We start from the raw sequence: 20,293 nt of genomic DNA on the forward strand, positions 1-20,293 counted from the left end.
GTCCTCAGGGCGCGCGACCCAGCAGGCACGGCCCCGCAGCGCTCACCCCTGCGCCCGCCCTCGTGGAAAAGTTTGCGTGGCCCTGTGCGCGGGGAGTCCCGGGGCCAGCCAGCGCCCGGAGCGCGGGAGCGCGCGGGGCAGGGGCGCGGAAAGGGAGCGAGTCCTCCCCCGGGTGTATGGAGGGAGCGAGGGAGGGAGCGCGGGAGCGCGCGGGGGTGGGTGGGGTTGGGAGGGGCGTGAGAGCACACGAGGGGGAGAGGAGCGCGGGAGGGAGCGCGCGGGGCAAGGGGGGAGCGCGGGAGCGCGCGGCGGGGTTGGGAGAGGGCACGGGAGCACGCCGGAGGGAGCGCGCAGGGCAAGGGCGCCGGAGCGCGCGGGGGGTGGTGTTGGGAGGGGCGCGGGAGCACGCGGGGGAGAGCGCGGGGGGTGGGGTTGGGAGAGGGCACGGGAGCACGCCGGAGGGAGCGCGCAGGGCAAGGGCGCCGGAGCGCGCGGGGGGTGGTGTTGGGAGGGGCGCGGGAGCACGCGGGGGAGAGCGCGGGAGGGAGCGCAGGAGCGCGCGGGGGGGGGGGGGCGCTCGGGGCAAGGGGGGAGCACGGGGGCGCGCGGGGGGGTGGGGTTGGGAGAGGGCACGGGAGCACGCGGGGGGGGGCGCTCGGGGCAAGGGGGGAGCACGGGGGCGCGCGGGGGGGTGGGGATGGGAGGGTCGCGGGAGCGCGCGGGGCAAGGGGGGAGCGCGCGGGGGGTGGGGTTGGCAGGGGCGCGGGAGCACGCGGGGGAGAGGAGCGCGGGAGGGAGTGCGCGGGGCAAGGGCGCGGGAGCGCGCGGGGGTGGGGTTGGGAGGGAGCGCAGGAGCGCGCGGGGGAGGGGGAGCGCGGGAGTGCGCGGGGCAGGGCGGGTGGGGAGCGCAAGGGGGGCGCGGGAGTGGGCGCGGGGACCCGAGCGCCGCCCCCCCCCCCCGCCGCCCGTCCCGCGCCGAGGCCCCGCCTCCCCCTCCCGAAGTCTGAGGTTTGGGGCGTCGCTGGGCCAATGAGGCGGGCCGGGGCGGGGGCGGCGGGGCCGCGCGTCCGCGTGGGGGCGGCGGGGGCGCGGGCGGGGGCGCGGCGGCGGGCGAGCGCGCGCCCATTCACTCTGGCGGCGGGGGCGCGGGCGGCGGGGGCGCGGGCGCGGGCGGGGGCGGGGGCGCGCACGGGCGGGCACGGGCGGGCCGCGCGCTGCTCTTTCACCTGCCGGGGCGGCGCGCGGGGCCCGGAGGAGGCGGTGCCGGGGCCGCCCTGCCAATCACCTCGGCGCCTGGCAGCGCCCCCGGCCCTCCCGCCCGCCCGCTCCCTCCTGCCAAACTGTTACCCTGAGTGTTACCGTCAGGAGCAATGACATCAGGGCTTTAAAACAACTTGTTATTCGGGGAGTAATCAGTTGCAATTAGGCATTAATTAAGTATTATGAAAGTTGATTATTTAAGTGAATTCGGCTTTCGACTCTCCGACTATGGTGAGTGCGGCGCTGGGGCGGGGGAGGGCAGGGGGCGCCGCCGCGGGGCTCGGGCCGGGCGCGGGCGGGGGGCGCGGGCGGGGGCGGGGGCGCGGGGGGCGCGGGCGGGGCGCCCCTCGGCCCGGCCGCCCGGACCCCCGACCCGGGCCGCGTCTATAAATAGTTTCTCTTTTAGTTTAGTAAAGTGGAGAGCGGAGCGGAGCTGCGGAGCGCGCGATGCCGGAGCGCGAGAGCGGCGGGGGCGGGCGGCCGGGCGGGCGGCAGAAACTTGGGCTCTGCCCGGGCCGCTGCCCCGCGCCGGGTCCGGGGACCGCTCCGGCGTCCGCGGGGGGGGGGGGGGGGGGGGCGGGCGGCGGGCCGCGGGGGCGGGGGGGCGGCGGGGGCCCCACGAGACACTAAACAGATGTTTTTTTTCTTTCCCCTTCTGTTTTTGGCGTTCCTCGAAGAGTTTGGGACCAAAGAGAGGAGCATGGATCTTGGTACAGGTACCGGCGGTGGGAACCAGGGGAGGCTCTTTCACTTTTCTTTCGGTTCTTTTACGGAAGTTAGTATTTTTAGCCCAATGAGGTAGCAGCTGAGCAGGGGTGGGGGCTGGCCTGGAGAGGGTCCGGCGCCCGCTGCGCTTCTCGCCCTGGTTTCTGGATTGCGAGGCTTCTGATGATATTATTGTTATTATTTGTTACTTGCTTAGTGACTGTGACTAATTTGATGCTTGTCATTATGAAAGAACCGAGGGGAGAGGGAGCTGGGGGGCACCCAGAGAGAGGATTTAGGGGTTTTTTGTGGGGGTTTTTGTTCTCCGCGTTTTTTGAATGGCTCCGTGTTGTGTGTGTGTGTGTGTGTGTGTGTGTGTGTGTGTGTGTGTGTTATTTTTCTCCGGCAAAGATCTCTGTGTGTCAGGCTCTGGGGTGTGTGTTTTTATTTTTTTAGTGGGGGGTGGTTTAGTTTTTGAAAGCAGCGTCCTGTTGGGAAAGGTGGTTAGTCTGGTTTCGGGGCGACTGTCTCAAGGTAAAGGAATTTAATTTATTTGGGACAAGGCTGTGTCGGATGATCAAGCTGCTTATTATGGCTAATGAGTATTTTTCACCTGAGAATCCGTGGGATGAGGCGGCTGTTATCAGTTCAAAGTGAGGGGCCCAGGACTCTCTCCCCTCCCCTTTTGTAGCTCCCCACACACACAAGGGGTACACCGGACAAACTACTGAATTTGAACTGTGGGTTTTGGGGGGGCCTAGTATGGCACAGAGACTAGGCTCCCAGGTAGCACGGTGCTGGCTTGGGGCAGTTTATCCTGATATTTTGGTGTTTTCATTGGTTTTAATCTAATTTTTTCAGTGCTTTTCTTTTCTTCCCATCTGGGGTTCCAACCGGAGCCCAGAGTGAGGTTTACCATAAGCGCCTCAGGCTTTCAATTAGCCCTCTCTTGAAACCACATTTTGACCAGGACCCTCAGATCCTGGCCTGACAAAAGCCGCTGCTTTCTTTCTCAATGTATTTTGAAAGAAGTCCGTAGTAAACAGACTGATAATTCATTGACGATGATCTCTGAACCCTCCTGTCTCATTTAGAGAAGAATAGGTGGCTGTCAGGGTTGTTGTTTGTAATGGGCCCAAGTTCATGGCGTTGCCCCTTGGGACCCATGAGCTGACATTTGACCTTCTGAGGTCAAAGGGGAGTGGGCAGAGAGAGCAGGAGGGAGGCAGTACTGGGGGGTCCAGGGTGGGTGACACGGTGGTCAGCTTTGGGAAGTGGGTGCGTGTGTGCGGGCAGGGGCAGTGGCTCCGAGTTTTGTCCGTGTCCAGCAGGTGTGATCTCAGGTACTGTGATGTGGAGGTCCTTGGGGCCTGCGTGCCCAGGAAAGGTGTGACACCCCCTGCTGGGCAAAGCTGTGAAGGTCTGTAAGGCCACTGCTGCCCCCACCCCTCCCTGGCCTCCACGCACGCCCACCCCCACTGTAATCAGGTGTAATCAGGTGTTTCATCGCCTCCTGCCCCCGGACCCCACCCCCTTTCTTCAGAAGAAGGGCCCCCGCCCAACCCAGCCCAGGAGCAGGCCTTAGAGATGGGCCAGGCGCCCTGCACCACCCCCTGCCCGGCCTGGGCTCTGCTTGTGGGCGGGCACCGCGGGCCCAGGCATTACTCAGCTGGCAGGCGGGCCCTCCTTGTCTTCCTCCTTGTAACCTGGGTGCCAGCTGGAGCTGGCATCTGTCCCCCTGCCTTACACCAATGGTCCCTCCCCGTCTGCTGGGGGCACATGACCCCAGAGCCCTCCTGGAGGGTGTCCCGGACCAGAGAGAGGCTCCTGGGCCTGTGGGAGGCAGAACCTTCTAGAGCGTCTCCGGGGCTGAGGGAGACGGACTGCTCCAGCGCCCCAGGATTAGGCTCTGGAGGAGCCACTGAGGTGGACAGGTCCCCCTCCGGAGGGAGCAGGGCTCTCCCCGCAGCCTGGAGCTCTGGCCTGTCAGCGGGCGGAGCTCGAGGTGTCCTAGCGCACACTCTTCCTGGAGGAGTCATCTGCTGCTACCAGCTCAGCCTTTTCTCTGAATTTGGAAGTTTCACTTAATTTCAGAACTTCCAAAGAAAAGCACTTTTTTCCCTCTTCACAAAAAAAGGGAAGCAGGTGGGCACTCTGAGATCCCCTGTGAGCCCATCTTGGGGTGCACCCTCAGTGCCTGGGGTGTGCTTCTGGCCCCGGCTGCGGCCGAAGGGCTCGTGGCTAGCAGGGCTCCGCACTGGTGCTGTGAGGGGCTCTGTTCTCGGGGGACCCAGGACGGCTTCCCCGAGAGCTTCTCTGGCACAGTACAGCGCAGTGTGGAGACACTAGCCCCATAGAGGTTGCTGGGCGCCAGGGGCCCTGTAAGCATGAGATCAGGGGTCGACGTCCTCTCCCGCCTGGGACAGGTCTGGGTCCTGAAGCACCCCGTCCAGAAGCCATTCAATGCTGGAGAACCTGGGCTTCTCAGGAGGGACGGCAGGACCCCAGGACCCTCAGGGGCCATGTGGACCCTTGTTCCCCTACCATAGTTCAGCCAAGGGCTGGATCAATCTGGACGTCTTTAGCAATAAAAAATGCCGATGTCGTCCTAATTCACCAGGCCCCGAGATGACAGCAAATTTACATTTTTTAATTAAACTAGCAGCCAGTTTTTATGAGAGGGGGTTGGGTTATGCAAATCAAATGGTTGTGTACGGAAGATTAGGAGAGTTTGGGAATAAATTCCACAAATGCTAATAAAAAAAAAAGGAAAGGGAAAGAGAGGAGGGAGGGAGGAGAGAGAGGAAGAGAGGAGGACATAGTTCCATTAGGCCCTTTTAGAGTGATTTCCCTGGGGGAGGGAGCAGGGCAGGGGAGGGAAGAGGGAGGGAGCTTTCAGACACAGGTAAATCCATCCTGCAGTTGGGAAGCTCCCCAGGACTAGCCCCCGCCCCCCCCCCCCCCCCAGGCTCCAGCTGGGCCCCAGCAGGACTGGAGGCCTGAAGCAACAGTAGAGCTATGAGAAGGAACTTGCCCTTGGTTCTTAGGGTCTGGTTGTGACTGCCCCGCTGTCCCCAGGGAGAGCATGAGGAGGAGAGGAGGGGCTGCCCAGGGCTGACCTGTCCATCAGTGAGGCCCTGCAGGTCAGGGGCCAAGGCGCAAGTGAGCCAGTTCAAGGGGATGGCCTCTGACAGAGAGCCAAGAGGGGTGACACTGTCCACTGGGTCACCATGGTGTCAAGGGGAGGTCAGCGGGAGGAGGGCCGGGGGGCGCACGGACACCTGCACCCCCACCGTTGCACCCCAGCCCTGGCCTCAGCTGTGCAGGAAGCCCCAGCAGGTTGTCCTCAATGTTTCTTCCTCAAGCCTTTACTTGGCTAGATACACCCACTCGACCAGTCTGCGCTGGGCCGGTCCCTGCAGTCAGGTTGGGCACCGGTTTTGCCAGTCTGCCGAGGGGTAGGTGCCATCTTGGCAGGAAGGAGCAGTCAGAGCCAAGGACAGACGGGCTGTCTCGGAAGTAGCCGGCTTCCTGGTACCATTCACACAGGCTGGCTGTGACGTTGGTGGGGCCCCGAGCATCAGAGGACCTCTCAGGCCTCTTGCTCCCTGGCTCCCAACTCCATTGTGCCGCGGAGCTTCCGCGAGGCAGCTCTGGGGGCAGGGGAGTGGACGAGGACAGAAGCACACGGCTTGGGCCTCCTCTCTGGAAGAAGGCATTGCAGACAGGTGTCTCTGGGCTGCGACGTGGCCCTTGAACCAGCTGTGGTCCTAGTCGTGAGATGTCAGAGCGCAATCCAGGGTACAAAGCCCTGGCGTAGCCGTTCTCTTGCAACAGGAGCCAGAGGCAGCAAGGGTGGCTCTGGAAGGATCCCTAGAGGGCCCACCCCAGGCCCTCTCTCCCTGGAGGGCCGGGCCAGGAGATCTTGGCTGTCCTCTCTGAGAAGGGCCCTGGGGCCACCGAGACCCTGCGCGGCCTGGCCGTCCTGCCACTGTTCGCCCAGCCCCCACGGCCAGGGAATCTGGCTGACTTGCAGCTTGGGTTTTTATGATGGAAAAATAAAATAAATGGAGACACCTTTGGAGGGCTGAGTCACGCAGCAGCATCTCCTCATTAGAGCTGCTGCCCCTGGCTCGAGTCCCTGGGCTGGGGATCGGGTGGGGCCGGGAAGAGTCCAGGCTCGGGCTCCCCTGCCCCAACCCCGCCAGGTTAGTGGGGCTGGCCCACCACCAGGCTCCTCTGGCTGGCCCGCCTGCTTCCAGGGGTCAGGCCGTTTCTCTCCAGCCCCAGGGCCCACAAGGCTGCTCCTGTCTGAGTTGGGCTTTAAACCTTGACCCCCTGGTGCCTGCCACATCTCCTCCTACCTCTCATCATCTTTGGGGGGCAAGAAGGAAGTTGCTCTGTAGTAATTCCAGCCTGTGGGTCCCCAAGGTGGGCAGCTGCTGTTCTGGGGTCGCTGGGCCACGGTACAGCAGGAGGAAGAAGGAGCAGGGGAGGAGGAGAAGGCTGGCGTCCCCGGATGGGTGGTGGAAATCGGCCACCTGGCTGCCTCAGGGCAGCCTGACATCCTCACAGCCCGCTTTGGTCCAGACATAGTGTCCCCTGTCCCAGAAGAGGCCCCCTGCGGGTGGTGAGGCCAGGGATTCAGAAGGCCTGAGGGAGCACCTGCTGGAGTTGCTGCCGTGGTGAAGCCGCAGCCGCAGCCGCTGGGGCCTTCCCTGGTCTCCAGGACCTGCCTGGTGGAGGGAGGCAGGTGTGTTCCTCTGTCACACGGCCGGGCCGGGCGAGGAGCACAGGGTGGGGAGCTCAGGGTGCTCTCTGAAGGAGTGGCCTTTGAACTTGATAAAGGATGGGAAGTAATGGGACAGGAGATAGGCAGCCAGGTGTTCTCCGCACACCCAGCACCTTGTGGACTTCCAGGTGGCCTTTCTCCCTGCTGCCTTATCGTCCTCTCCACCCCCACCCCCACCCCCACCCAGGTGCACTCCTGCTTCCCATCCTGCAACCACAGCTTTCTGCCCTTCCCATCCGGACCACCCGGCTCCCTACAGCCAGGCCCTCCAGCCTACCTGGCCCCTCCTCTTTAAAGCCTCCTACCCAGTTGGCCCTGGAAAGAGATAGGAGATAAGGTGCTGGCTGGGGGCCTGCATCTCAGAGGATCTGGTTGGGCCCACGGCAGTGGTGTGTCGGGGTGGCACTCAGACTTCTGTACCCAGGCCCCCAGAAGGTCAAGGCCAGGAAAGAACTTTGCTCTGCTGCTCCTCCTGCTCCGTTACAGTCGCTCTATGTGGACGGTTCCTCCTGGCACTGGGTACGGGGCTGGTCTCGTGCCTTCCCACTGTTAGTGCTGGCGCAGTTGATTGATTGATGTGCCTCTTCGCCAAGTGCCTCCCAGCTTCTTAGTGGGGGCAGAAGGAGGCAGGCAGGAAACGCTGGCCGATTCCCTGGGGACCTGGGTTTTAGCTCCTTGAGAGCTCTCTATAGCCTGGTTTACAGGAAGGAGTGGGGCTGGGATTAGGAATGACATGAAGGGGGCCCAGAGCTAAAGACAGCCGTTGTGTGGTTAGATGGGGCCACAGTAGCTGCTGACTGTGACCGTGGCTTGGGCCTGGGAGAGTCTTTGGCACCTGCAGCCCCCTGCGACCTGTGGGGGACCAGAGGGCGGGGGCCAGGGTGGTCTGGGACTCTACTTCCTCCCCTGCCCGTCTCCATCTCCCCGCCAACAGATCTCCCTGCAGCTTGGCCATCCGTCCTCTCCAGGTCCTGCTCCGGGTCCCAGGGCCCCTCCAGCTAGGTAGACCCAGTGGCAGGAGGAGCCCCCCACCCCCCACGTTGCTAAGACTTCAGGCCTCTGTCCCCTGGCACAGTGTTTGGGCCGTTCCTGAGCTGGCTGGGGTCCTTGGAGCTTCCGTGGGCTGCCTCCTGGGGCTGCTTCTGGCCCTACAGCCTCAGCCAGTGCCCTGGGCTCCAGGCTGTGGAGACTCCTCTGAAGGCCAAGAGGGCCCTGCGTCCCTGCTGCCTCCTGGCCTGAGGGGAGGGCATCGCTGGCTTCCGGGGAGCAGGGAGACGCGGGGGATGGGCACATTTCTGTGTCTCAGGAGACCAGGGGTTCCCAGAGGAAACCCTCTTGAGTTGAGCTTGGCCTGCGTAGGCCTTTTCTTCAGGGCTTTCTCTGTGACCTCAGGGTTGGGGGGGAGCTGCATGAGAGAGGAGAGGAGTAGGCGGGGGCTCTCACACGTCTCCGTCCCTGCGTGCCTGTCTGTGGCCCCCGTTGTCACCTCTGTGTTGGTGGGCAGCAGCGGGAGACCCCAGAGCCGGAGAGCCCAGGCCACAGCAAGCCAGGCGGGCTGCCTTGGGGAGGGGTCGGCCAGGTGCCTCCACTGCCCAGCAGGGGGCGCCCCCGAGTACCTGCCCCAGTTCTAAGGACAGGGATGCAGGGCGGCCTGGTCCAAGCCTTCTGGTCCTGCTGGGGGAGGGGGAGCCTCCCCTCCCACCCCAGAGGTTCCTTGGCTGAGTTTGTTTTGCCAGGGTGACCTGTTTAATCATCTCATTTTCTGGTGGCCGTTTATTCCTCGTTTCCACGGTTACGGCCCCATTAAGGGGAGAAGCAATAAGGCAGCGAGTCAAACAGGTAATAAAAACATTAAAGCCCATGTGCACCGAGGGAGGGCGGGTGGGTGGGAAGGGGGCTCAGTGAGGTGAGACGGCCCGGGGAGAAGCAGAGGTAAGAGGCCGCCGGCCTTGTCCTCCGGAGGCTCCCAGGAGGCTCCTGGCTTGGGGGAGGCAGAGGCCTGCCCCCCGTGCCCTTGCTTCTAGGCTGTGCCTCGTGGGGGCCGAGCCCCAGTACCCGCTCAGAACCATCCCAGCCCCCGGTGCCCTGGCAACAGGCTGTATGTTGGGAAGTAAAACAGGAAGGAGAACCGTGAGAGTGACAAAAGCCTCCCCCAGGACTCTTCCCGGCTGGCTGTGCAGCCTGGTTGCAGGCCTCACCTCACCCTCACTTGCTGGGGGTGGGGGATGATTTCTGACATTGTTTTGAGCCCTAGAACTTTTTTTCTGCCAACTTTATCAGAAAGCATATTTGTGGTGAGTGCTGCTAACAGGGCCAGTCTGGTGAGTAAATATTCCTGGTGTGGACAGCCCCGTGACCTTGAGAAGGAAGAGCAGGGCAGGGGGGCCAAGGGCACGTAGGGGAGAGGAGACCAAGTGGTCCCGTGCTGTTGGGGGGCCTCCCGGGATATGGGGTGACAGGACCGAAGGGTTTGGGTTCATCCCTAACACTTTCTTCCCGGCAGTGTGGTCCGTCTCAAGCTCAAGTGACACTTGGCTCAGGCTGGGGTGTGTGACTGTGCTGCTGGTGGACTGGGCCGGGAGCCCTTGGTGTTGCTCCCACAGAGGAGCTGCTGGCAGGTTCTCCTCTGGGCTCCATAGAGACCCAGCCCTCCCTTCCTTTCGGAGATGGAAGCGAAAAGGAGAGTCAGCCTCTTGCCAGGCCCGTCTGGGACCTGGGACACGTGCCTCCTTCCCTAGGGGCCTCCTCAGTGTCCCCAGCCCCTCTGGGTGGCCCTCGAGATCGAAGAGTGAGCAGACGGTCAGTGGGGCTGACCGAGGGGAGCGAGAGAGACTGCGAGTCTTCCTCAGCCAGGAAAAGCGGGGTTGTGGCAGCAGTGGCGGTGCCCACGTGTGCTTGGATCAGCAGCTCGGGAGGGGAGCAGAGGTCCGTCCCGGGGCCTTGGGGTGAGGGGTGTCTGCTTTATTTTCTCCCCAGTTCTCTGATCTTTGCAAAATCACCGAGGTCTGTGTCTCCAGTTACTAATTTTGAAGTTGGTTTCTGACTCGAGAGAGGGAAAGAGAGGAAGGTCTGGGAAATGGGGGAAACCCTCTGGCCGGGAAGTGTGTCTTGGGAGCGGTCCTAGATGAGTTAATATTCCTATTGAACAATTAAAAATAGAAAATGTGCCCATGGCCCCAGCTGCCGAGGCTTTTCGGCAATTGCCACCAGGAGCTTCATGGGCAGGTGGTGCTGGAAAGGCCGTCTCCCACAAACAGCAAATATCAGAGGCTTCCGTGTGCCCCCCACCCCCACGTCCCTCCCAGGACCCAGGACCGGTGTCTAGGGGCTCCCCGCTCTCCCCGAACTGCCCTCGTGGGCCTGGAGCCAGGGGTCTGTGCAGCTTCAGGGCGGCCCTTCTGCCCTGCAGGGCCCAGCCACGGCGGTGAGGTCATCGCCAGATGCCTTGCTAATTGCTTTAAGAATCTAACTCAAAATAAGATGAAAACTTATATTCCTGGGTGAGGAGTAATTTCCCATCGAGTAGTAAATTAATGGAAGGCTTGTAGCATGGGGCCTCGTTGGGAAGCCGTGCTCATCTGATAAATCCCAGAGGCTTGGGCAGAACGGGTCTAGACCGGGAGCTCCCCCAAACCTCAGGTCAGGCCCCCGCTCCTCTTGGGCTCCACCATGGCCTGCTGAGTTGAGGGACGCATTCCATGTGTGTTCAAGGTCCCTGTCCATAATGGGGGCAGCTTTTCAAATCCCCCAGGTGGAGAGGCTCGTCTGATGTCCCTGATGCATAAGAAGGCCCTGTGTGGTCCTTCACCCAGGAGCACGTCTTGGGTGTCAAGGACATGCGCTCTTGACAGGCAAGAAAGCAGAGCTTCAGGAGCACTTTCCAGCCGTCACACTGCATAGTCACCAGCATGGCGACCAGTCGCCCTGGTTTGCCCAGGACTGGAAAGACCCATGTCCCGTGAACACCTCAGTTCTGGAGGCAGGTGGATGGGCTGGTTGACATGGTGCCTCCCTTGGGGTCCTGGAGAGCCTGTGGACCAGAATATTCTCTGTCCAGGATGGGTGGGTGACAACTGGCTCCACCTAAAACACCCAGCTCCATGAGCTGCTGCATTCAGCTAGGTGCACGTGAACTCCGGGGGGTGTGACACGCACCTGCCCAGGCAGGACGAGGCACTGCCGGGGAAACCTCTGCTGGACATAGGAGAGGACTTGCACCTGTGCACCCACCTCTGCACCCCGCCCCTTTATGGCTGAGTCCTTCCCCCTATGGCGAGGATGCCACTGCACCTGTGAGCTTACCTACTACCTGCCTGCCTTCTGAGAGATGCAGAGCGTGCCACATTTAATATCCCATTTCTTGTCCTCAGTTCCCTGAGAGAAAGACAGGGAGTTGTCCTGTTTCACAGGTGGGGAAGCAGGAGTCCCGGGGACAATGATGAGTATGTTCCCAAGTGCGGGGGTAGGGCTGCCTCCCAATGGGAAGACGGGCTTTCTGGAGGACCCTTCCCCTGGTAGCCCAGCCCAGGACGTTTACTGTGCAGTCTGGCCCCCTTCCCCAAACATCTCTGGGTCCCACCTCTCTCCCACCTGTAACATGTGGACACATCCCGGGCCTTCCTGCCAAGTGAAATGCACTAGTTCATGCAGTTTGCATTCGCAGCATTTTGGAGGAAGCCTCCCCTAGAGGCCCTGGTTACTGCCTATCTCCTGAGAATGGGAGTAATCCCTTCTGTTGGCCGGAAGGGTGAAAGGAGAGTTGGAAAACATTCTGACTTGTCTCTTTGGTGAAATGGAAATGAGCGGGCCCTTCAGAACACAGGGCCCCTCAGGAAGAAAGTCTAAGTGAATGGGCTTTCTCCTAGGAGTCAGGGTGGTGGACGCATGTGTGTCAGATGTGTTTCCGTGCGAGCAGAGACTGCGCCAGAGGGGAAGGTCGGGATGGTTCCCGGGGTCATGGGAGGCCCCAGCTAGGGGGTGAATATCACCACTGGCCTTCATCGCTTCTAGAAGTGATGGGGCCCCCTTGGGAACCGTCAAGGATGAACTTGCTGCTTTACAGACAGCTGTCCCTGCATGGGGTTTGAACCTGGGGGCCGTACGGGGTGTGGCAGGTGTCATCCCAGAGAGGCCCCAGCTCCCTTCGCAGGTGTTGACCACACTGCTTTCACAAGCAGGGAGCAGCCAGGTGTCCTTGGGCCGACTGAGGCAGCTTGAGCGGCCTCTTCCACCCTCCGACCGCACACCTACCCCCCACACACCCCAGAGGAAGGAATTAAGGGGCAGTAGGACAGAGCCTATCTAGCATGAACAACTCAGGAAAGCATGCTCCCAAGAGCGCGCCAAGCCGGCACCGCAGATGCTGTGATCCCGGGCTGTAGCTCTGAGGACAGTGACTGGGAATGTTCCGTGTTATATGGCGGTTGCTGTTCAAGCAGATTGGTGAACGCCAGGCGCTGGGGCTCTGGGCAGGCCGGCCTGTGTTTGCCGCCTCTCACCCCCGGCCCCCTGGTCGGGGAGCGAGGCTGGTTGGACAGAAGGGACAGCCAGCCAGCCGGCCCTAGAAAGGCAGGTGGAAGGGGCAAGAGGCAAATAGGCAGCCTGGGAGCACCCAGCCGAACCACCGGAGGGTGAGCCTCTTGCTCGCACCGCATGGGCCCCTTTCCCTGGCCTCTCTGACGGGAAGGATCGCTCTAGGGTCGTGGGAGGCCTGCAGATGGGTGGTGGATGGGGCTCCTCCCTGGGGACCCTGGGGCAGCGCCAGGAGCACAGGGATGGAGACGGGGATGTTTTCTGTTTCCGGGTCCCTTGGGGGCCCAGGGGCAGATTGAGACAGGCTCCTTGCAGGGAAGGTGTTAACAAACAGCAGGTGATTAAACATGACAAGCGGTGACATTTCTGTGCTGGGTTCTCGGTCCCGGCAATGCCAAGAATGAAGCTATAAACCCTGACATTTTGTGTTATGCACTGAGAGGTTTTTAATAGACCTCTCTCCCTCTTCCCCAGTCAACTTCTCCTTCCCTCCTCTCTGCCCCCCGTTGTAGCCACTGCCCCACAGAAGCCTCCTGCCTCCCCATTTGGCCTGGCCTCCGGGAGCCTCCAGGCGGCCTCCCCGGCCCTCATCCCCGCTCTCCTTCCACTTCAGGGCCAGATCTCCCGCCCCCCCCCCCCCCACAGCCCCTCCCTGGCTTTGATCTCTCCCCACAGCCTGTACTCCCTTCTTCTTTTTTTGGGTCCTGATGTCACGGCCTCACCCTTGGCTGTGGCTGTCCCAGTTGTTTGCAGTGGCAGGTGGCTGTCCCCGTGCCCTCTTGTGTTCATGACCTCTCCAGACAGACTCGAGGGGCTGTAGGGCGGCGCAGGGCTCGGGATGGGATTTTGCCCCAACTTTTCTCAATTTCCTTTTCTCCTTTTCGGGACAGAGACAGGAGGTGGAGGGAGTGCACAGCCCCCAGTGCAAACAGTTGCTGGATTTATTCCGAAGGGGCCTGGCTGGCAACAGTTGTTCCTCTCCCAGAGAAATGTTGGAACAACTGGGGCCTCTTTTGTTCTCCAGGCAGAGCCCTGTGAAGGGCATTTGGAGGTGAGCCTGAGGCTCAAGAGGGCCGGGGCCCTGGGGGCTTCAGCCTTGGCAGCCCAGGGAGGAGAGATTCCTAGAGCTCGTGGGGCTTGCCTGGTGCGGCAGTCCCGCCACGCCCCCGATCCCAGCTCTTCCCCTAATGAACTTGAGAAGCACTTAGTTTTCTGTATTCATTCAGTAAATATTTATTTGGGTCAGGCGCTCTGCTAAAGCAGTAGTCCCGTCCTACGGATCCCGCGGTCCAGGGAGATGGAGGGTAATTAAACAAGTTCTTACAGAAGTGCTGCCACATGGGGCAGGGCATCGGCCGAGCACGAGGAGGAAGGGACCCTTCAGAGTGTGGTGATCTCAGAGGGCTTCCAGGAGGAAAGGAAATTTTGCCTGGGACCTCTGAAGGATGCTGGGGGCAGGGGAGGGCCCAGGGGGGTGGCCAGGTCTCTGTTCCACAGGTGCTGGCTGGCAGGCCAGAGATGGGCGGTGAGCTGTGCCAGCCCCCCAGGGCCGTGCCCCTTCAGGCTCTGGGTAACTGGCCCAGGACTTGCTCTTCTGGACGCCCTTCTACGGTCGGCCCATCTGTGCCAGGCACCGTGCTTAGGGGCCGAGCAGGAACGCAGTTCAGCCCTGTCCCTGTGGGAGGAGAGCAGCCAGGAAGTCAGCAAGTGGCACTGAGGAGTGGGCCGCTCCCACTGTTCCTCCTGCGAGGCACCTCTGCCGATGACTCACTCAAGAGGGGGGCAGGAGAAAGCTTGCCAACCCGCGTGGAGGGCCTCGCTGCAGCGGGAGCCGGAGCCGGAGCCGGGGAGCCCAGCTGGGGCCTGGCGCGTCTGTGCCTCTGCTTGTGTCTACCCCTCTTTACCTCCTGCACCTGCTGGCCTCCGGGAAGCCCTCCCGGAACTCACAGCTGGCCTCCCTCCTGTGCCTTCAGTGGTGCTGGTGTGTCTTCCCCAGTAGACTTGGGCCATCTGAAACCATGCTCCCCGAGTCCCTAGGGCCAGCGGGACCCCGGGAAGTGTCTGCCAATAGCTCCTGGGGATGTGTTTGAGAACCTCACCTGGGCCCCAGAAGAGGAGAACGTGGGCTGACCCTGAGAGCAAGACCAGTGAGGCACCAGCAGACAGAGCGCTGGGCCCCTGACGCCGGGGAGGCTAGGCTCTGGAGGTCCAGGTTCCGATTCCCTGCCCCACCCAAGCTGGCCTCACACCCACAGCCTTTGGGCCTTTGGGTAAGGCCTGCTGCCTAGGAGGGCCTCTCCAGGCCTGCCCCACCTGGCTCTGCCTTTGCCCACAGGTCAGACCCAGGACGCCCAGCCTCCATCCGGTCCAGTACCCGGGGAGGACCAAGTTAGCTTCCTGTCCCCATTAAAGGGTCCAGGGTAGACTTCAGCCATAACTCCCCTTCCCCACTGCACCCTGATCCTGCCCTTCTGCCAGAATGGGCTGGGTCCCCCGATGCCACCCAGTGTCATCCACTTGTCAGAGTCCAGCCAAGACCCTGGGAAGGACCCTGAGGCTCAGCCTCCCTGGGCCCCTGGCAGCTGAGAGGGAGGTGGCAGGCAGCTGTGGGAGGGCAGGGGAGGGGAGTCCCAGGGCCAGAACTTGGCCCCCTGCCCCTGTAGATCCGGAGCCAGGTTTTCCTGTAATCCCCACATCCTGTTGCAGATCCTTAATCAGCTGGAGCCCAGGTTGGGCCGGACCCTGTGGTGACACTCGGGGCTGTAGCGTGGAAAACGTGAAGTGGAGCTTCCGGAGTTGGGGTTGGGGGCTGCGAGGAGGAGGCAGGTGGAGAGGAGGAGAAGAGAGACCTCGCAGGCACAGGATGTGGACGGAGCCCAGAGCCGCCACCCACCCGACCCGGGCTGGGGGTGGAGGAGCAGCTGTTGCAGGCTGGGAACCAGGGACATGAGAGGACAAGGAGGGGCCCACGTGGGGCCCCCTGGAGAACACCAGGGTCTGTGGGGGCTGCTGCGTTGCCCGTCAGCACCATCCAGACAGCTGGCCCTGGAGCCGCTCAGATAGCGCTCAGGCTCTCGGCCCAGGCAACAGCAGAGAGGGGACCCGGGTGATGTGGGTTCTGGGGGTCTGCACTGGCCGGGGCCTGAGTGCCAGTCTGGAAGGACTCCTGTGTCCCTAGGAGCCCTGCTTGCTGAGGAGGGGTGAGGCAGAGGACCAGAACTGTCCGCTCGGGGCTCGGGGGGGCCTGGGCGGCCAGGGGACCAGGCTCCCCAGGGGAGCAGCAGGGGCCCCTGAGCAAGAACGCCAGGTTCTAGGATGGGCCATTCCTCCAGCCAGGAGCAGCGGGTCCTGGTCCGGGTCGTCCAGCCCGGCTCTGGCTCCTCAGGCCCCCGTGAGTCAGGGGGCGTGTGCCCCCAGGAGCAATGGTGGAGCGGGACGGGGGAATGCACAGGCCAGAGACAGCCACGGAGCGCGGGCCAGGAGCGGGCAGGCTGGCAGCGGGTGGGCAGACGGGCGTCTGTCCTGCCAGGGGCCCAGGCTGGCGATGCAGACAGCCTCTTTTCTATATGGAAATGAAGAATTTAGGCTAATGGAGCTCAACCATCTCTAATTTTGCGATGGCAGGAGGATTTTGATTGAAAGTAATTAAGCAAGCTAGCTGTAAAATTAATTAAAGCAAAAGGGGGGGATTTTTTATTGGATTGGATAGCGATATAGCGTCTGTCAGGCGGGGGACGGATGGGGGTGACCTGAATCCTCTGCCCTCCCCCCTCCCACTCGGGACGTTTATGTCACTTTAATCTCCTTACAGCGGCTGCTGTGCATTTGTTTGAAATAATCAAGGAAATATGGTCAGAAATTGTCAGCTTTCAGATCTAATTTACCTGACGGCCCCTGCGCGAGCCGGCGCGGCCCAGGGAGTGAGCGTGCGTGAGCGGGCGGGGGAGCCCGCGTGGGCACAGAGCACAGAGGACCCTGGGCTCCCGGGCCCCCCTCCCCAGCCACAGGCCCCCTCCTAGGGCAAGGGAGGGGCTTCTGGGCCTGTGGGCACCTCCCTGGGAGGGGGCCCCGCCCCACCCACCTGCTGCCTCCCCCTCGAGCTGGTAACCAGCTTTGGGTTTAGGGCTATAGGATCAGGGAGGTGACAGTAATTCCTTACTCCAGATGGCTGACAACTGCTAAACCCCTCCACCAGGGCCACTGTTTCAAAAATACTCCTAAATTAGTCCCCTCGTGTCGTTGGCGGCCTTAGCAAGGGGATTGTGGAGATGGGCTGTAGGGAGGGTGGGGTGGCAGCGTCCGGCAAGGCACCCTTCTGCCACCTGCTGCCGTCCTCGCCTTCCCTCCTGGGGCTGTCTCTTGTCCAGACCCTTCCTCTGAATCCCAGAATGCTGCTCTGCCCTGCTTGCCCCTTCGCAGCACAACTCACAAGTCCCGGGAGTCTCAATCTCTGCAAAAGGAACGTCCCCTCCCTCCCAATACGCGCACTTCTGCCCTGCATCCCACACCCTCTCCCTCGTATAGTCACCCACCCACACGTCCTGCCCCTTTCCAGCAGGTGAGCTGGGCCACAGACCCTCCAGCAGTGGGAGCCTCAGTTTTAGGCCCTGTACCCTGGAAGCGTTGCTTTAGAGCCCTTTGGGGTCCTTGCCCAGATGGGCTAGTGTGGGGCTGAAGCTTTTCCAGCAGGGAACCCTTGTGGGGTTTGGGGCCAACGGGCTACAGAAAGTTCCCCTTTGAAGCATAAATTCGTGGCAGTTTGATCCGGTCACGAGAGGGCCCCGGTGGGAGCTGAGGCTCCGGATGTGTCTGGTCCTGATGCCTTAGTGACTTGGACTTCGAGTCTCCCAACGTCCTGGGCCTCAGCTCCCCTCTAGCTCTAAAGTTCTTTGCAAATCTAGGACATGTGCCCCAGCCGCTGCCACCCTTGGGAGCTCCTAGTCCAGCAAAAGCTCCTTGCCGCACCCCCGGGACAGGGGAGAAGGTGGAGGGTTCTAGGACTAGCAGCAGTTTGCCCACATTAGAGCACACCTGTTAGGGGCCTGCTGTCCCCACCTGCCCTCCTCCCATCAGTCCTTATCCTAACCCTGAGTGTGTCTCCAACACCCCCACCCCAGCTTTGGTGCTGGATGACTCAGGGGGCCTCCTCCAGCTGCAGGAGGGTTGAGCCCCTGACCTCCTTCCAGGCTGGCTCTCCAAGGAAGCATCACCTGCCCCCCTTGTCCAGCTGAATCTGCCTGGCCCTCCACTCTCTTGTCACCGTGAGTCACTCATCTTGGGGCAGGGGGTGGAGCCCCAAAGAACTCTGCCCAGGAAAGAGGGGGAAGGGAGCTCTGCTCCACATCTTCAGGGCTGTCCCCCATGCCTAGAGCCAGGCGGCACTGAGGTCGCGTGGGCCAGCACTCCCCAGGCTGTGCCCGCAGGAGTGTGGCGAAAGGCAGGGGCATGGCTGGGCACCAGAGCCAGAGTCCCTTCCCTGTGTGCCTGGCAGCTGCCCAGGAACCAGATCCCAGGAGACACAGGGCTGGAGAGCGTGTCTGGCCCCGGCCCAGCGCCTCACCTCCACGTGTGGCTTGCAGCTGCTCACGTCACCCCCTGCAGCTGTGATGTGGAGAACCAGCCTGGGAGCCTGTGCCAGGGCCCCTGAGGGGCTGCCCTCCCCGGGCCAGGGGCCGGTTTCTGGGCTCCAAGCTGGTCCAGGCCGCTGGTGCCAGACACCGAGGTGGAGAGAAGTGACAGGAGAACTTACATCCCCAGGAGGGCCTGTGCAGGTTGAGGTGGCGGGGAGAAGTGCTCTCACGGCCCTCACTGTCCCCAAGTTGGCCCTTTGCCCTGCCCTGGTGGGAAGAACCTGAATTGAAGATGCTGTCCCTTCCTCCTCGGCCCCCCAGGCTCTTGGGGCCGGTGGAGCCTGTCCTCCCGGGCTCATCCCGGGCCTCCGCTGTCTCCGACCTCCACCGTCCCCTGCAGTCAGGTGCCTGAGCCTGTGCGGGGAGAACCAGACGGCGTGAAGGATGACCGGCTCGGCCCTGGACCCGCGCTCCAGGCCCGGCTCCCCAGGCCCCGTGTGATGAGCAGCCCCACCAGTGGGGTCCCACCCTGGCCCCCTGCTTCCTCCCTTGAGGTGGGGCCTGGCGTGCTGGGGCTGGCTGGTGGCCCCGCCACAGCGGGCGGAGGGGACGGTCTTCCCCGAGTCCCTGTGGTGGGCGCAGTGGCCAGGGGTGCCAGGTGCCCCAGCACAGGATCCGGGGGAGAAGCCGGGGGTGGGGTGGAGAACTGGGGGCCAGGCCCAGGAATCACAAACGGCAGGCCTGGCGATGCCCACGGCGCTCCCCCATCCGGGGCCAGGCTCCCGGAAGTGCTCGGGCCCCACAGAGCCTCAGCCACCGGTGGTGCCTCCTGCCGCCCTGCACCCGCCCTGCATCTCCGGGCCCCCCCTGCGCCTCGTGCTTCCTCACCCTTTGGGCCTGAAGCCGCCTGGCCCAGTCCCGGCCCGTTCTCCGTCCCCCCTGGCTTCACAGTCGCAGTTTGCTGCCAGCACAGGGCACTGAAAAACTGCTGGCACTGCCAAAAACCCTGTGTGTGCTATGACTCCCCAAACATCCCTTTATTTTTATTGTTCTGTTAATTACTGTTTAAACTTTAATAAGTCACTTCGTCAGGAGGGGGGACCTGCCGTGAGCTTTTCTGTGCAAACACGGGCCCGGGAGTGACTCGGGTGTAATATAACCCTTTATGCGATGTGGGAATGTTTAGATTGTAACAGAAACTTGTTATTTTAATGACAGTTCGGGGGGTGGGGTGGGGATCTGAACACAGAAGAAGGGGAGGGTGGGCTCCCCTTGGGTCCCCACTGCGGGCTGGGGTGGCCTGGCTACCGCAGGGGTGCTGTCTGGCTCTGCCGAGGGTCCCAAGGCCGCAGAGGGGCGCTTCTGCTCTGCCGAGGGTCAGGCTCACCTGGGCCAGGGACGCTTCCCAGGAGATGCTCTGGGGCGAGGGCACGGGCACGGGCATTCGGGTCTCAGTCGCCCAGACAGCTGACGGCCCAAGGAGAGAGCGGCGCTGTGGGAGATCTAGGGAGATCCTAGATCTCTGGGAGGCTGGACTCTGGTCCCGGAGGAAGCGCCTTCCCCCTCCCCGCCCACAGTTGCTGTCTGGGCAGGCCCCACGTGTTCCCTGCAGACACGTCCCTCGACGCCGTCCTTTCAGCAGTCCTATTTCAGACGAGGACACCGAGGCCCAGGCACAGACCTAACTAGGTTCTTACAAGTGGCGAGCTGTTAGAGGACTGAGTTCCTCCTGTCGATTTGTCTGATCTGGAAGCTGCCACAGTCCCCATGCCCAAGCGTGGTACAGGGGTCGGGGGGGCAGGCACTGTCCCCAGACGGCAAGGCGGCGGAGGCTGCAGGATCGTCCCCTCTGCTGCCCATCAGGAGGAGGGGCTGCAGGGTGAAGGGGACCCGGCAGTAAGGGCGTAGGATGCTTGTCCTCTTTGGGGAGTTGGGGCTCAGGCCCAGGGGAGGGTGGCGGCCAGGCTGTCCCCCCACCACCACCCACTGTCTCCTCACTCCAGTGCCCCCCATCCTCTGTACCCAGATGCACACCTGCCCCAGGCCCCCTTGCAGGGCTGGTGATACCTGGAGAGGGAGCCTTCCCCAGCATCGCTGGTGTCCTGCTGGGGCCTGAGGGCATCTGGGCCTGGTTTCCTAACTGTGTCTTCGCTCAGTCCCTCCGTCCAACCGTCCGTCCTTCCATCCGCAGAGCCGAGCTTCTGCTCTGTGCCAGCACTGGGTGTCAGAAAGGCACGAGTCCCGTGCCTGCCCTCAAGGGCCCGTGGCCGGTGGGGCTAGTGAGAGGGTGTGGGGGGAGAGCACGAGGGGGCCTGTCCCCTGGCTGGCCCGCCTGGGTGCTCTCGGCCAGCCAGGGCAGGGCCCCTGCCCTCCCTCTGCCCTCCCTCTGCCGGCTGCCCTGAGGCCCCCCACCCCGCGGTGGGCAGGGCCAGAG

General features: G+C 62.6%; 1 protein-coding gene across 5 annotated transcripts in view; it reads left to right on the forward strand.

Moving 5' to 3' along the window:
* The window catches only part of CASZ1 (castor zinc finger 1), a 139,034-nt gene that overhangs the window by 88,145 nt on the left and 30,596 nt on the right, over positions 1 to 20,293 (forward strand). For 3 of the 5 annotated variants that reach the window (XM_072751221.1, XM_072751222.1, XM_072751224.1), the window contains exon 4: positions 1,938 to 1,976. In XM_072751221.1, the coding sequence (XP_072607322.1) occupies positions 1,961 to 1,976 (16 nt within the window). In that variant the 5' untranslated portion in view covers positions 1,938 to 1,960. Of the gene's footprint in view, positions 1 to 1,315; positions 1,492 to 1,937; positions 1,977 to 20,293 lie in introns of those variants that run through there. The other 2 variants (XM_072751220.1, XM_072751223.1) reach the window with 1 other exon arrangement.

Source organism: Vulpes vulpes, chromosome 2 (genome assembly GCF_048418805.1).
Source record: "Vulpes vulpes isolate BD-2025 chromosome 2, VulVul3, whole genome shotgun sequence".
Lineage (NCBI taxonomy): Eukaryota > Metazoa > Chordata > Mammalia > Carnivora > Canidae > Vulpes > Vulpes vulpes.